Below are 13,413 nucleotides of genomic sequence, written 5' to 3'. Positions count from 1 at the left end.
AGCATGGTTGCTGATCACATAAGTTTTTGTTTGTAGCATGTTTTGTAGCTACATTATTTAAAAATTAATAAACTAGAAGTTATTTTCAATATACAAATCTGAAACCGAATGGGTAAACAAATATTGATGCAGTGAATCTGAAAAAGCTAAAATTTCTTTGTATTCCTATTATATTATAATACAGCTTCCCACTTGAAGTAATTCACACTAATAAGCACTGAACTGAGTAAGAGATACTTGCAGAATCAGCCTATTGTTACTACAGAGAAAATTTCAAACTCGCAAAAGAAAGCACAAACATACCTATCTATATCCATGTGTGCCTTTCTAGCTCAACATAACTGCACACTTCCCAGAACACTCTTTCTAAAATGCATTTTATTTTTTAATTGTTTGATGAAAGCTGTTCTGAAGACAACAAGTGTTGGACATTAGTAATAAAATCAAAAACTAATGTGCATCATTTTAAGATTCACAGACATATAAAGATTAAATATTACAATTCTGCATCGTACCAGGCTTCAGAAACATGCCTGATGCTTCCTGTGTTAGCTGTTACCTGTTTATCAGATAAACGTGTGGCCTCCCAGTGGTAAGTGATGGGCTAACAAAAGTTACTTGCAGGGCTTCAAAAGTAGAGCCCAACTCTGGAGCTGGACTTTAATTCAGGCTGCAGAGGAAGAAAATTTTAATTGAAGACACATTCCACTTTTGATAGCATAACCATTCTGCTGTAACCAATATGCTCACCCACAAAGAACTATCTCATGTTTAATTGCTTAAATACTGATGAATAAATAACAGCTGATGAAGAGACTTTGCTGGCAGTTACTGCCATCAGCTGAAGAGAGGGCCTAAGGAAGAGTCTCAGGTCTTTAACCCAGGTAGTCATTAGCTGACAGAAATTGCCTGGTCTTGAAGTCATTCTTGCTATTAGATAAAAATATTAACACATTTTTCAAATACAAAATAATGTTATAAAAGCTACTGGCCAAATTGCAGAGTTATTTTAAACAAGACTGATCTTTTCAGTTTTTTCTAGCGATTAGCAAATGACAAAACTCACTGGGAAAAAAGTTATTCTGCTGATCAACATGGGGTTTTTTTCTTTTTATTAGACTATTACTGAAAGTCAGTTCTTTAGTCTCCTCAGACTGTTCACCATACTTCAGGTAAGGGAATGCCCAACACAGCTGTCCAGCTGAAAGCACTGTACTATATCCAGACATCTTGTCTTACAAGAACATTAATAAAACCACAGTCCCATGCTGGAACTAAACAAACATAAGCTGCTGGACATGGACCAATCCTGACCTAAATCTGCTTATGTGACTGTTCACTAGCTCTTCCTGGACAAAAATAATTTTTCACAGTGTAGAATCAAGCAAATATTACTACATGAATCCCATTTTTGAAACCACTAGATCTTTTTAGTTATATTAAGCCAAACTGAGTGAGCCCCCCAGGCACATGCCTGAGAGAATTCAATGCCAGGACCTTTATACAGGCTCTATGCAAGCCAGAAAGCACTACAGAAACACTAATTATCTTACTTTCCTTTAGACAGATTATTAGAGTTCCTCCTCATTGGCCAGAGTAAGACTTAAATGTACTGTAGAGCTTGTGAACATTAATTACATCTTGGACAAAGCAATATCAAAACAAAAGCAGTGCAATAAAGGTTGACTTTATTCTGGTATAATTCTTATCATAAGATCTTTCTTAGCCTTAATGTCTTTGTATTATGACATTGCTAGCATTGATGGCACTACAATAACATTTAATACAGCTGAAACGAAGACACAAAGACACCTGGTCATAAAGGTCTCTTCAAAATGGAATGCACATGGTTCAGTCAGACAGTGGAGGTCCTACCCTGAGCAGCAGACCCAGCTATGGTCAGGCACACAATGCCAGTCCTGCAAAATGTGCAGCCACCATTTTGGAATAGAGGCAGGGGTAGGAAAAGTGAAACACGCAAAATTCTTCTTTGGGTACTGTCTTCCTTCAGCATTCTCCTCCCACTCACCACCACACAGCTAGATAGCCACTTTCTTTCACAGCTGCTCATTCCCATCTGCTCTGGTACTGCCTGCACTTGTCTCTTTAACCCCTGCACCCACAATTCCTCCTGACTTCACTTCTTTCTGTTTTTAGCAGATACTCCCCCTGACAAGAGAAACACTTTAGTGTTGCCAGCTGGCATTTTATTTCCATACCTATCTCCACATCCCAACCACAGCAAAAAGGAAGAATAGGAGAAGATAAATCTCCTAGAAACATCTTTTCCAGCCATACATTCATCTCCACTGATACATTATGTGGTCCCTCCTTCCACTAATTCAAAAAAAAGAATTTACAGGGGAAAAAATGAATTAACTTATCAGACACTGAACAGCCATGCAGGAAATGGCGAGTTTTCCATGTTCACCTGACAAAGGAATGAGAAACAGAGGGTTTGGAGAACAGAAGCACTAATCCAAGCAGGGGAAAAAATAAAGCAACAATAATTGGAAAAGGCCTGGTGGATTGAAAACACAAATAAAGACACCAATGAAGGAAAGAGACACAGAGGTGACGTGACAGACAATACAATGTAACCAGCAATATTTTGCTTTTATTTTAAGAGTAAGTTCTTTAACAAAGAACGTATGATGCATGATTAGGAGACGTAAAATAAGACAGCAAGCATGTGGAGGTAAGTGGCGTTTTCTGGATTATTGTACTGTGAAAATATGACAGTATACAGATCCCATGATTTTCCCCAGCTGCAGCTGGTACAACTGCTAGAGCCATGCACTGATCAGCTAAGCCTGCTTGCAAGGGCACCCCTCCTCCCTCAAACAACATTACCTCAGGCATCACCCTGGTAGAATTACACTGCTCCCTAGTCCATAGCAGCACAGATGACTGCACCACTGTCCTTTACAAAGTCCCTGCCTAAAGACAAAGGCAGTTGCAGTGATCTTCTGTAATCCCAGCTGAATCTGAACAACATATTATATACCTGTAATATATATAAAAAGTCAAGTCTGCTTTTAAATTACCTAATCTGGAAGGGATTTGGAACAGACCCACATGGACTAAAGAGTTATGCATGTGATAATGATTCACATCCACTATAGGATGCTCCTAAAAAATAACTGCTTGTCTTAATTCCCTTTTGCCAATTAATTTTAGTGTATGGAATATATAACATCTTCATACAAGAATTATATATGCTATAGCCACATAAGTGTTTTGATTGGCTACCTAAGCTTTCCAAAAGGCAGTTTCTATTAAAAACTTGACTTGTATTGAATGTCATGTTTAAATTTAAACTAATTTTGAGGTCAGTCGCATTCTTCGAGAAAAAATGAAACATTAACATTTAAGCAATTTTGAGGAAATCTGCTTTTCATCTCATAGCTAGTTCTATTCCTCAGAGTTTATCTATCTTTGACCACAGTACTTTATATTAATATTGGTCACATGGAAGAGAAGTGAGATTATAATCATTAGTATGCTGTCAAAACTTGAAAGGACAGCCTACTCCCTCCAAAATGTTTTGTGAACTAAAACGAGGTTCATAGACCTGCCAAAACAAAAGCAGAAGTATATGCAAGATGGAGTCTTTTAGGTGTCTACTAACAAATATAATACACATTAAAATGAAGATTCACCAATATAAGAAACCACCTATCAAGATGTTTCAGACGAAGGTTTGGGTAATTTTCATTAAAATCCATTCATTTTTAGAAGCAAACTTGCTTTTATTATACATTTAACTGCCATGGAGGTGGGGGTAACTGTATTTTAGTAAAAAATGGCTTTGAAGGAAACTAAGAAATTTGAAATTCCATGTGCAAGGATTCCAATGATTTCAAATGCACTCAGTAGCGTCCATGAACTCCTGGCATTGCAATATAAGAGACTCAAAAAGATGGATTACCTCAGCAATTCATCTGAAAGAATGCAGCTCTGAACTGAAGTACTTGCCGTGAGTACATACCTTAAAACACACTCTTTCAACAAAATTGAACCATGATAAAAGATGATCAGATCCCAAACAGAACTGAAAAATAGCAAGATATATTTAACCAATAACCCAGTGCAAACTATTTCAGTATTCCTGGGTGTTAATATACCTCTGTGAAAAGGGCTTTATGAAAAAACAAGAGCTAGCTCTAGACTAACCAAACAATTTTATAGGATAACAGATTATCTAAATTTATGTAGGATTTTGGTCTCCAAGTTTTCACGAAGATTAACCTATTAATTTTCATAATTGTTGGCAAAGTTCTGTCCAGTGGTACTGTCAAGCTGGTGGGATATACATACATATCTCCTACACGTGCTGAACCAATAGACTCAAGCATAACTATAAGGCTCTAGAAAGCAAAAATTCCTAACAAAAGAATACCTGGATTTTCTGTTCAGATTCCAGGTAAATCGAAAGCCTTGAGAACAGTTTGGAAAAAAAAAAAAACAACACAAGAACAGCAGAAACCTATCAATTGTTGTCTACAAGACATAAGTGTGCCTCTGTTTTCAAGGCATCAAATATATTCAAGCAGCAAAAGTCTACAGGATATGAGCGCTAAACAATACTACAGTGTGTTTCAAATTGATGGTCCTGAGTTCCATCCCCCACCTTTCAAATATTTGCTTATGCCAACAGCAGTGACAGGACAAGGAGTAACAGTTTCAAAACAAAAGGAGGCAGGTTTAGATCAGGTGTTATGAAGAAATTCTTTGCTCTGAGGGCGGTGAGATACTGCAACAGGTTGCCCAGAAAAGCTGTGGATGACCCATCCCTGGAAGTGCTCAAGGCCAGGTTGGATGTGGTTTTTGAGCGAACTGGTCTAGTGGAAGGTGTGCTTGCCTGTGGCAGGGGGGTTCAGAACTAGATGGTCTTTATGGTCTTTTGGTCCCTTCAAACCCAAACTGTTCTATGATCCTATGACTATTACATAAGTCTCATCAGTTTCCATATCATTATAGGTTAAAGCACCTCAGGAGAACCACTTCCTAGTCATAATTCCTTCCTTGTATGATGCCAGAGAGTACTGTCACAGTCTACAGTCTGCTGGTCATGGCAGAAAAGGACTGAAGAAAAGCCCCCAGTGTCCCACCCAACTGTTCCAATAACAAAACCAAGACCCATTTGTCGATCCATTCAGGACAGCCTAAATGAGATATGCCAGTGCTTCCTGGGTCTACCTTCCATCAGCACAGCCTCGAATCCATGCTAGGACCCTGGCATCAGCACAAAAAGTCAGATCAATCAACTGTTTTGGCTGAAAACTTAGCACATTTTCAGTTATTTTTCAGGTCAGTTTTCAGCCAGATCATATGGCTGTACAGAGCTGACGGCTGGCACAAGGAAGGCCAAGAACACCTTTGGCTCAGAGAAGGTGGATCAGCTCCTTCCATTGCAGCACAGTGCTCAGGCTGGCACCAAGTGCTTAAGGAGATATTTCCTGATATGAACACTCTGCAGCCCTTCCTCAAGCCCCCAGGCTACAGCACAAAATCATACAGCATTTGCTGAAGTATAAGGTGAACACTCCTTTGCTTAGGCTCACAGCTCAAACTGCTGTCTAGACCTCTACTTCCAGAACTGGCTCTGTTTTGTTATTCACAGTAACTAAGTAGGAAGGCTTTCTCTCTATGTTCACCTGAAAAATCAAGATGACAGTCCTGTAAAATATTCTATTAACCTGACAGCATTTCGCATGTATGTTTTGGTTTGTTATACAGTTCTGAGCTTGATATTTGTACATAAAACCAAAACTGACATAAATAAATAAAGGATTTTTTCTCTTGTTATTTTTTTTTCAAGGCATAACTCCTGGAATCATGCCCTATTTGCAAAAAACACCTTCAGAAACTTAGGGTTTCCATCAGCCTGAGGAACTGGACAGTTTGCAAAGTCCCGCTCCTGAGCAAAAGATCTAAGAGAGAAATTACTATACCAGCCTCCTAAACTAGCATACAGCACACCAAGGGACGTGTCAGTACAGAGGAAGGAGACTGGAAGCCTTACCAGTATTACCACTTTAATAATCTCATGAAAATTAGTAATGAAAAGGCTACAGGAAAAACAAGAAAAAACTTCACAAGAAAACCAAAGTGTAGTTTAACAGCATATTTAAAAGTTTAAAATTTCATCAGATAACCACACCTACTAAGCTAACCATTTACAAAAGGCACAAGACAAACTAAAAATATTAGACAAACCACCAGGAAGGGTCCCAATCAATCATTAAATAGACCAGCAAATTTTTAAAATATTAATCAAGAAAATATTTTAAGAATTTGATGGTACAATTCCTTTACAAAAAGTGAGGGTTTTTAAAATATTGAAATGTTTTTGGTACATTAGAAATACTTACAACTACTCCACTCTTGGTGACAGTTTCCCGGTATGTAAAATTGCACACTGCCCAAGCCAGGTAATAGGTGGACATGAGAGGGGTCTGTGAAAAGTGATCTGTAACCCACCCATCTTCTTCAAAAACAGAAGTTTCAACTGGCATGTTGGACAAAGATAAGTAAGTCGCTTGATGTCTGATGCTGATTTTGAATGTGGCCTTGTAGATGGGCTCGTCAAAGCAAGGAAAGGCTTTTCTGGCATGAGTAGGAGAAAACTGCGTAACACCAAGAAACCTAGAAAAGCAGAAAACAAAAATACAAAAAGATTACTAACTGTGCCTAGCACTTGATTTACAGACATACCAAATCAGACACTGCTTGACCATTGTGGTTTAAAGAAGGAAATAATTACAACTATAATACACAAAATATATGGTGTTTGAACACTGCCTGATCATTTTCTTCTACCCCTACTGCAATGCAGTAGATAGAAATTAACGGTCTACAAATTTCCTACAAATTTGTAGACACCACACTAACACTAAAGAAATCAACCCTTGCCTTGCATCAAACTTCAGGTTCTCACAATATTATTCATCAGTATGTGAGGAAAAAAGCAAGCCACTGTTGGTTACACAATGTAAAACAAGCACACTCAGTTCAAACCAGGATTTAAGAGCCTTCAGGGAATTCACTCTGCCCTGAGACACTGACAGGGCGCTTTACCTTTCTTTGGGCACGAGAACTTACGGTCACACAGCGCACTCAGGAGGGTCATTGTTTTCCACAGCTGATTACTTCTCTACCAGCTGCATGCAGGTCTGGGACACAGTACTAAATAGCACTGCTGTGTCTGTGCACCTCCAAAAAAACCATTCTGTGAGCTTTGCAGAATCACAAATGCAAGCAAATTATTAAAACAGCACAAAGTATTTCACTATTCTTCTACATGTGCTTTTGTTTTCTGGTGTATTTTATAGAAAGCAAATCCATGTTCTCAGTTAATGGGTCAAATTTTGGAAAGATCTCTGAAGGAGGTAAAGATATTTACTAAGCACCTATGGGAAGAATGGGAAGGCTTTAGCTTGACAATAAAACTTGTCAAGTTGTAACTATTTTCTTTGGAACTAAATACATTTTGATCCAGATACAGAATAGCAAGCTTTCTGGATGGAAACATGTACTTACACATTTGGAGAAAGCTCATGATCTTTTTGCAGAAACAAGAAGCTAAACTTAAAAGGCTGAATTATGGAGTTTGGTAAGAGTATTTTCTGCAGGCATGTAGAATGAGAAAATTACCATGGGCCAGCCAGGTAAATGTGAAGGTAGCATGTATGTAGGCTTTTTGATTCCTGTCTCACCTTCCAAGGTTTCATCTGTGAAAATAACTGTGCAATTTTAAATACCAGGCAAACATTTATCAACACTGTAGAGGCTGACTAATCATCTGTTATTCCTCTGAGGGAAAAGGATGGGTGGACAGCTTTGACATAATGAAAATGGTGGCACCTATTATTAATCAGTATATAACCATTAACCTGCAATATGATACTCTAACATTAACAGAGCAAAAACATAGGTTCCCCACAGGGAAACAGAAGTATGTAATTAACTTTTTCTAAAACTTTTTTGGGTTTCACACATATTTTGGAGGCAATGAAGAAATAATTTAATTGAAATGTTACACCTTCTTCATGCTATAGCACTTCATAGAACTAGATATACATTTTCAATAAGGGTAACTTTTTTTAGACTTGAAAAAATTTTCCACCACTCAAGCAGTTACCACTGGTCTTCTTTCTAAAATAAAAAGCCTTTTTTGGCTAATTCACATTTTTCTTGCCTCATTACAAAACACAGATTACTAAAACCAGCATTTTGGATAAGATTGCTGAATCTAAGGTAAAAAGTTGGTACCAGATATCCCCGTTAATCCAAAAAACTCCCATATCAGTGGATTTGCACTACTGCAACAAAGCCAAATCAGACAATTAAATGAAGCAAAGCAACTTAATTTATATGCAAAGTATTTCAAGTGGACCTGATTCTGCATTCTAGGCACACTCTAAACAGATACAGACATCAACAGAAGCTTCAAGTGAGCATGGAAAACTGTACTGGTGAGTTATTAACAAAGCAAGAATGATGAACTTTCCTCTGCAATGAACGATTTTAATGAGCTCCGACACACATGTAAACATGTACTTAGGAAAGAGTGGCTGTACTGTGATCCCCTCTAAATAAGGAAGCTTTCCCTTGTCCCCTCTCCACATATTCACCCCACATCCCAGAGATCTTATCAGTCATCTTTTAATATATATTAGGCCACTGACACAATCCCTTCACCAGGCTAATAAACCCTGGTAAACTCTTCATCTTCTGTGTTTTCAGAGATAGATATATCCACATAGACATAACTGGGCAAACACAGGGCAGTCAATACTTCATACTAAAAATACACCAACTACCAATAATAGTAATATCTAGAACATGTGCATTACTATCAAACATCGATTTGCTGGCTGTGCCATAAAGCAAAACAAACAAAATCTTAAAACTGTTAAAAAAAACCCTAACTATTTAAAGAAAACAAACAAGCTAAACTCAAAACATTGTTTATCTATTTCACTCTGTGCTCAAGTAAAACAAGCAGACTTCTACAGCATGCCAAAAGTGAAGGGCAGTTTGACTATTTCATCCTTCCCTTTACACCCTCTCTGGGTACCAACACTTTTACCTCCTGTTCCCAAAAATATCACCACAAAAGGTTGTACTTGAGGGAATGACAGGCTCACAGTCTGTCTTCTCAGAATACCCATGGCAGTAACTTGAAGGTGTTTTAATTCCATCTTGTGTATTAAAGGAAGATGTGTTTCCTCAATAACCTATTTTGACTTCTGAGTTGTTACAAGATTAAAGAATATGTCTTTGTTTTCTCTGTGTGATATAAGAATTTTTTTTCTTTTTCACTTATGCCAAACTTTAATGTTCATTATATTATACCTGCATCTTCCTACAGTAGTGCTGTATTATATTTTTGTTGATTAATGTCAGTAAATTCTAGCACATAATGCAAAGTAGATTTGTAGCATATCACTTGCATTTTACATTTCAAGTAGAGTAGGAAAGATTTCAGTCAGAAAATAAATATCATAGCTTTTACATTTCAGGCTGATTTACAATGTTGACCTGAGAAGGCCAGAGAAACTAACTTTAGGGGAAAAAATCATAAAGTGAAAATATTAGTTTGTGATGCCTCACACCAGAGTTATTTGCTCTTCATGTACAACAGAAGTGAAAAATGATGGTTTGGACCCTTTTACAGCAAGTACTACGCCAATGAGGCTGATATACTTTAACTGAATATAAAGATGTCAAAAAATCAAAGCCCTGCTGGAACAGCAAGGTCTCCCAGAGCATGCAAGTCTGTCTATCATTAACAGAAGCTGTCTGTGTTTGAGGACCAAAAACAGTTATATGTAACATATTTAAAAATGGGTTATTAATCAGAATGCAAACTGTTACTGTAAAAGCACTCTCTGACCAAAAAAAGTTCCCTGGTTTGGAATGGGTATTATTCACTTTATACTACAGTGAGTCATTAACCTTGTGACAGAAAAAGACTTTTTCTATTTAACACCTGAAACTACAACCATGCAATGACTACAGTTATAAAAATGTTTTACTGAAAGAAATGTAAGTGAGCTGGTGTAAAGGAAGAACATGACACTGATTTCAATACAGCAATGCTACCTTACATAAGGTAAGTATTTTGCCCATGACTATACTTAAGTGTATTGAAAACAAAGTAATTTATATCTGAAAAGTTACACACAGAGTACTGCAAAAAACATTTTACCATCACCTTCCACTCTGTGTCTTAAACTGTCCTGATGACTGAAACAGTGAACAGACCTTTTTTTTGTGGGTGATGGTTTCTAAATCTCAACTTGGGGATCAGTATCAAAGTGTAGTACAGCAGCTCTGGAGAAATGTCACTGCCACACCTATTTGACAGTTCAATTATTCCTACACAAAGTCAAAGTACATGAGAATAATAACTGCTTAAATAACTTCTCAGATTTGTAAAGTGAATCATACCCCCTGCTGTTAACAGTATTTTGTTTTCTGATTTGCCCATTTCAATACAGGTCTGTAAGAACTCTCTATTACCCCAACCATTCAGTCAACCGTGACAAAAGGCATTTTATCCACATCTTTTCTTACAACTGTGCTTTTTCAAATTTCCTTTTTATTTCACTCTGATGACAAATTGCAAAAACTTAATTTCGATCCTGCTTGCGGTTCTAATATCAGGCTTTTGAAAATTGTCAGTAATCATAGTAATGAAAATATGTTTTAACAAAAGGGCTTTTGACTTAATTGTGTTGGTGAGGATGCTTTTCATGTCTTAATATTTTTGCCCAGTTCTTCCAACTATAAAATCTTTGTTTCACTTAGATTGTTTCCACAATCTAAAACAGTAAGATTCAGGCAAAGAAAACCTGTCACTGCACAGATATTTCAAGAAAGGACAGCTTAAAAAGAATCCAATTCTAAAATTATAAACCATGCCAGAACTATCAAAAAGTCCACCCTTGCCTTTCTTTTCCATTACAAAGCCTCAATGGAGTTAGAAAACACCTTCTTTAAAAAGAAAGCCTCTGTGACTGCCTAAACGGGGCCCTGCACAGTAACCCTGCTTACCGCAACACGGGCCAGGCCCCGAGGGGCTTTAACTACATGAGTAAACACAGAACAAGACTGAATCTTGCTCTGCCCGCAAATGAATCAGGTTTGCCGGGTCACAGGGTGTAAATCTGCCGCGACCCAGCAGTACTGTAAACCTATTCACCTCATGTGAAAACGCATCCCACCATGGTTTTTGCTTTGCCGAACAGAAAAGAAGCAAAACACAAGTCTCGCTGCTATTTCTAACTTGACAAGGCTCTGTCATACGAGGGCACACGGCAGCCGTGTGAAAAAAAAAAAAAAAAAAAAAACCAAAACAAAACAGAAGTCTCGCTGCTATTTGTAACTTGACAAGGCTCTGTCATACGAGGGCACACGGCAGCCGTGTGAAACAGACACGGTGTGAAACAGACACGGAGCCTCTGCCCTGACAAGGACCTAGCGGACGGTCTGCTTCACTGGTGGCCCCCTTGCAAGTTTGCTCCTTGCCACCGTCCGTCCTCAAGCTGCGCTGGGGCATCTCCCGACCCGCGGCCACTCCCGCAGCCCTCCCGCGCAGGCAGGCCGTGCAGGCGGGGCGCTCCGCTCACCTGCCGGCGGCCCCCGCTAACCCCGGCCCCGGCTAACCCCGGCCCGCACCGCCCCGCAGCAGCTCCGCCCGCCCCCGCGCAGTCCCTCAGCCTCGGCCGCCCTCCAGCCGCTCTCACGGCTGTCTCACAACACCGGCCGGTCGCTTGGAGCGGGCAAAGGCTCGCCGTCCCCGAGAACCTCCGCATCTCCGCTCTGACAGCCGAGCCCTGCGGAGATGACCAGAGAGAGGGGGCGGGGGATGCGAGGCCTGGCCTGCGCTCACCAGCCACCGGCCTTGGCGGCCGTTCCCCCCGCCGTAGCCCCCTGCCCGGGCAGCCGGCCGAGCCCCGCACCCTTCGGCAGCGGGGCCGGGCAGCGCGGAGCCCGCGGCATCACCCGCCTGGCGGCGCCGCGGCCGCCGGGTCCTAGCGCCGCCCTACGCGAAGTTGGTGCGGGGGCCGCCAACTTCGGACCGAGTTGGGTTTGAGGCGACGCGGCCCGTCCGCTACCTGCGCTCGCCGTGGAGGACGTAGGAGCTGCGGAAGAAGCCCAGCAGCTCGTTCTCGATGAGGGCGTTGTAGATGATCTTAAGGTTGTAACTTCTCTGCACCTCCAGGCTGCGGTTGAGGACCACGACGAACACCTGGGTCTGGGGGTAGAAGAAGGTGCGGGCCACCCGCACACCGCCGGCCAGCTTGTCCTCGGCCACGCGGACCGCCTCGATGTGCATGCGGTGGGCGTGCAGCACGATGTAGCGGCTGGCGTTACGCACCTCCAGCTGCACGTTCACCTCCCCGCTGAAGGTGAAGTTCTCCATGAAGGCGCTCAGCATCAGGTTGTAGTGCAGCGGCCGCAGGTGCCGCGGCAGCCGCGGCCGAGCCCAGGGCGGCAGCTCCCGCCGCGGCTGCCACTCCTCCTCCTCCTCCTCCTCCTCTTCCTCCGCCGCTTCCCCGCCCCGCGCCTCCTCCTCCGGCCGGTCGAGGGGTTGCCCCGCACCGGGCGGCTGCCGGGCTACCCCCGAGAGGCTCCCGTTGCCGCCGGCCCGCGGCGGACCGTCAGCGGCGGCGCCGCACTCCTCGAAGCGGACGCTGAGCAGCACGGCGATCATGGTCACCGCCAGCAGCGCTAGGATGGAGACAGCGAAGCCCAGCACCAGGCGCTTGTGCACGGCGATGTGCCGCTCCGTGGTGCGGGGTCTCGGCCCCGCCGCGTCGGCCCAGGGTCCCGGCGGCAGCCCCCGGCTGCCGTTCCGCAAGGCGGCCTCCTCTTCGATCATCATGGGGGTGACGGGCGGACGCTTCTCCCGCTTCTCCTCCAGGGCCATCACGGCAGCGCCGCCCCCGCCTCCCGCGGGGCCGCGGGCACCCGAGGGGGCCCCGAAAGCATGGGAGACTCCGAGGCAGGGGGGCCCTCGGCCCGCGTGGGACGCACGGTCTCTCACTTCCCAACGAGCCGCATCACCCTGGCCGCCGGGAGCCCCGCGGGGGAGCAGCCCTCGGGGAGCGGAACGGGACGAGGTCGGGTCGGGTCAGGCAAGAGGCGGCGGGCGCTCCCCGCCGTCCGGCTGCCGGGTCACGGCGCGCAGGCAACTTGTGCGGCTTCTGCGGGGCACTTCAGCACATGCCGCCGAGCGCACCTCGGCGCCAGGGGGGAGGGCTCTGCCGCCCCGGCCCCCCCGCTAGCGCCGCCGTCCGCAGGGAGCTCTCTTTCCCCCGCGTCCCGAGCCGCCGGGGCCGGGGTCGGGCTCCTCGCCCGGCCCCGGCAGCGCCCGAGCCATGCGCGCCCCCGGGG

The 13,413-nt window shown here is 43.0% G+C and overlaps 2 protein-coding genes across 2 annotated transcripts in view; one reads left to right on the top strand and one right to left on the bottom strand.

The window, feature by feature from the left end:
* Nucleotides 1–12,970, bottom strand: part of TRHDE (thyrotropin releasing hormone degrading enzyme) — a 206,084-nt gene extending 193,114 nt beyond the window's left edge. Inside the window, exons 1-2 of the mRNA XM_039704191.1 lie at nucleotides 12,132–12,970; nucleotides 6,378–6,651 (exon numbers count right to left, since the gene is read on the bottom strand). Of these exons, the coding sequence (XP_039560125.1) occupies nucleotides 6,378–6,651; nucleotides 12,132–12,946 (1,089 nt within the window). The 5' untranslated portion in view covers nucleotides 12,947–12,970. The remainder of the gene's footprint in view (nucleotides 1–6,377; nucleotides 6,652–12,131) is intronic.
* Nucleotides 12,796–13,413, top strand: part of LOC120499911 (serine/arginine repetitive matrix protein 3-like) — a 1,467-nt gene continuing 849 nt past the window's right edge. Inside the window, exon 1 of the mRNA XM_039704192.1 lies at nucleotides 12,796–13,413. This exon is cut by the window's right edge and continues 1 nt beyond it. Coding sequence (XP_039560126.1) covers nucleotides 13,007–13,413 — 407 coding nt within the window. The 5' untranslated portion in view covers nucleotides 12,796–13,006.

Source organism: Passer montanus, unplaced genomic scaffold (assembly GCF_014805655.1).
Source record: "Passer montanus isolate IOZ18808 unplaced genomic scaffold, ASM1480565v1 scaffold17, whole genome shotgun sequence".
NCBI lineage: Eukaryota > Metazoa > Chordata > Aves > Passeriformes > Passeridae > Passer > Passer montanus.
The sequence above is the reverse complement of the archived record's forward strand: the minus strand, read 5'-3'. Positions and strand labels throughout refer to the sequence as shown.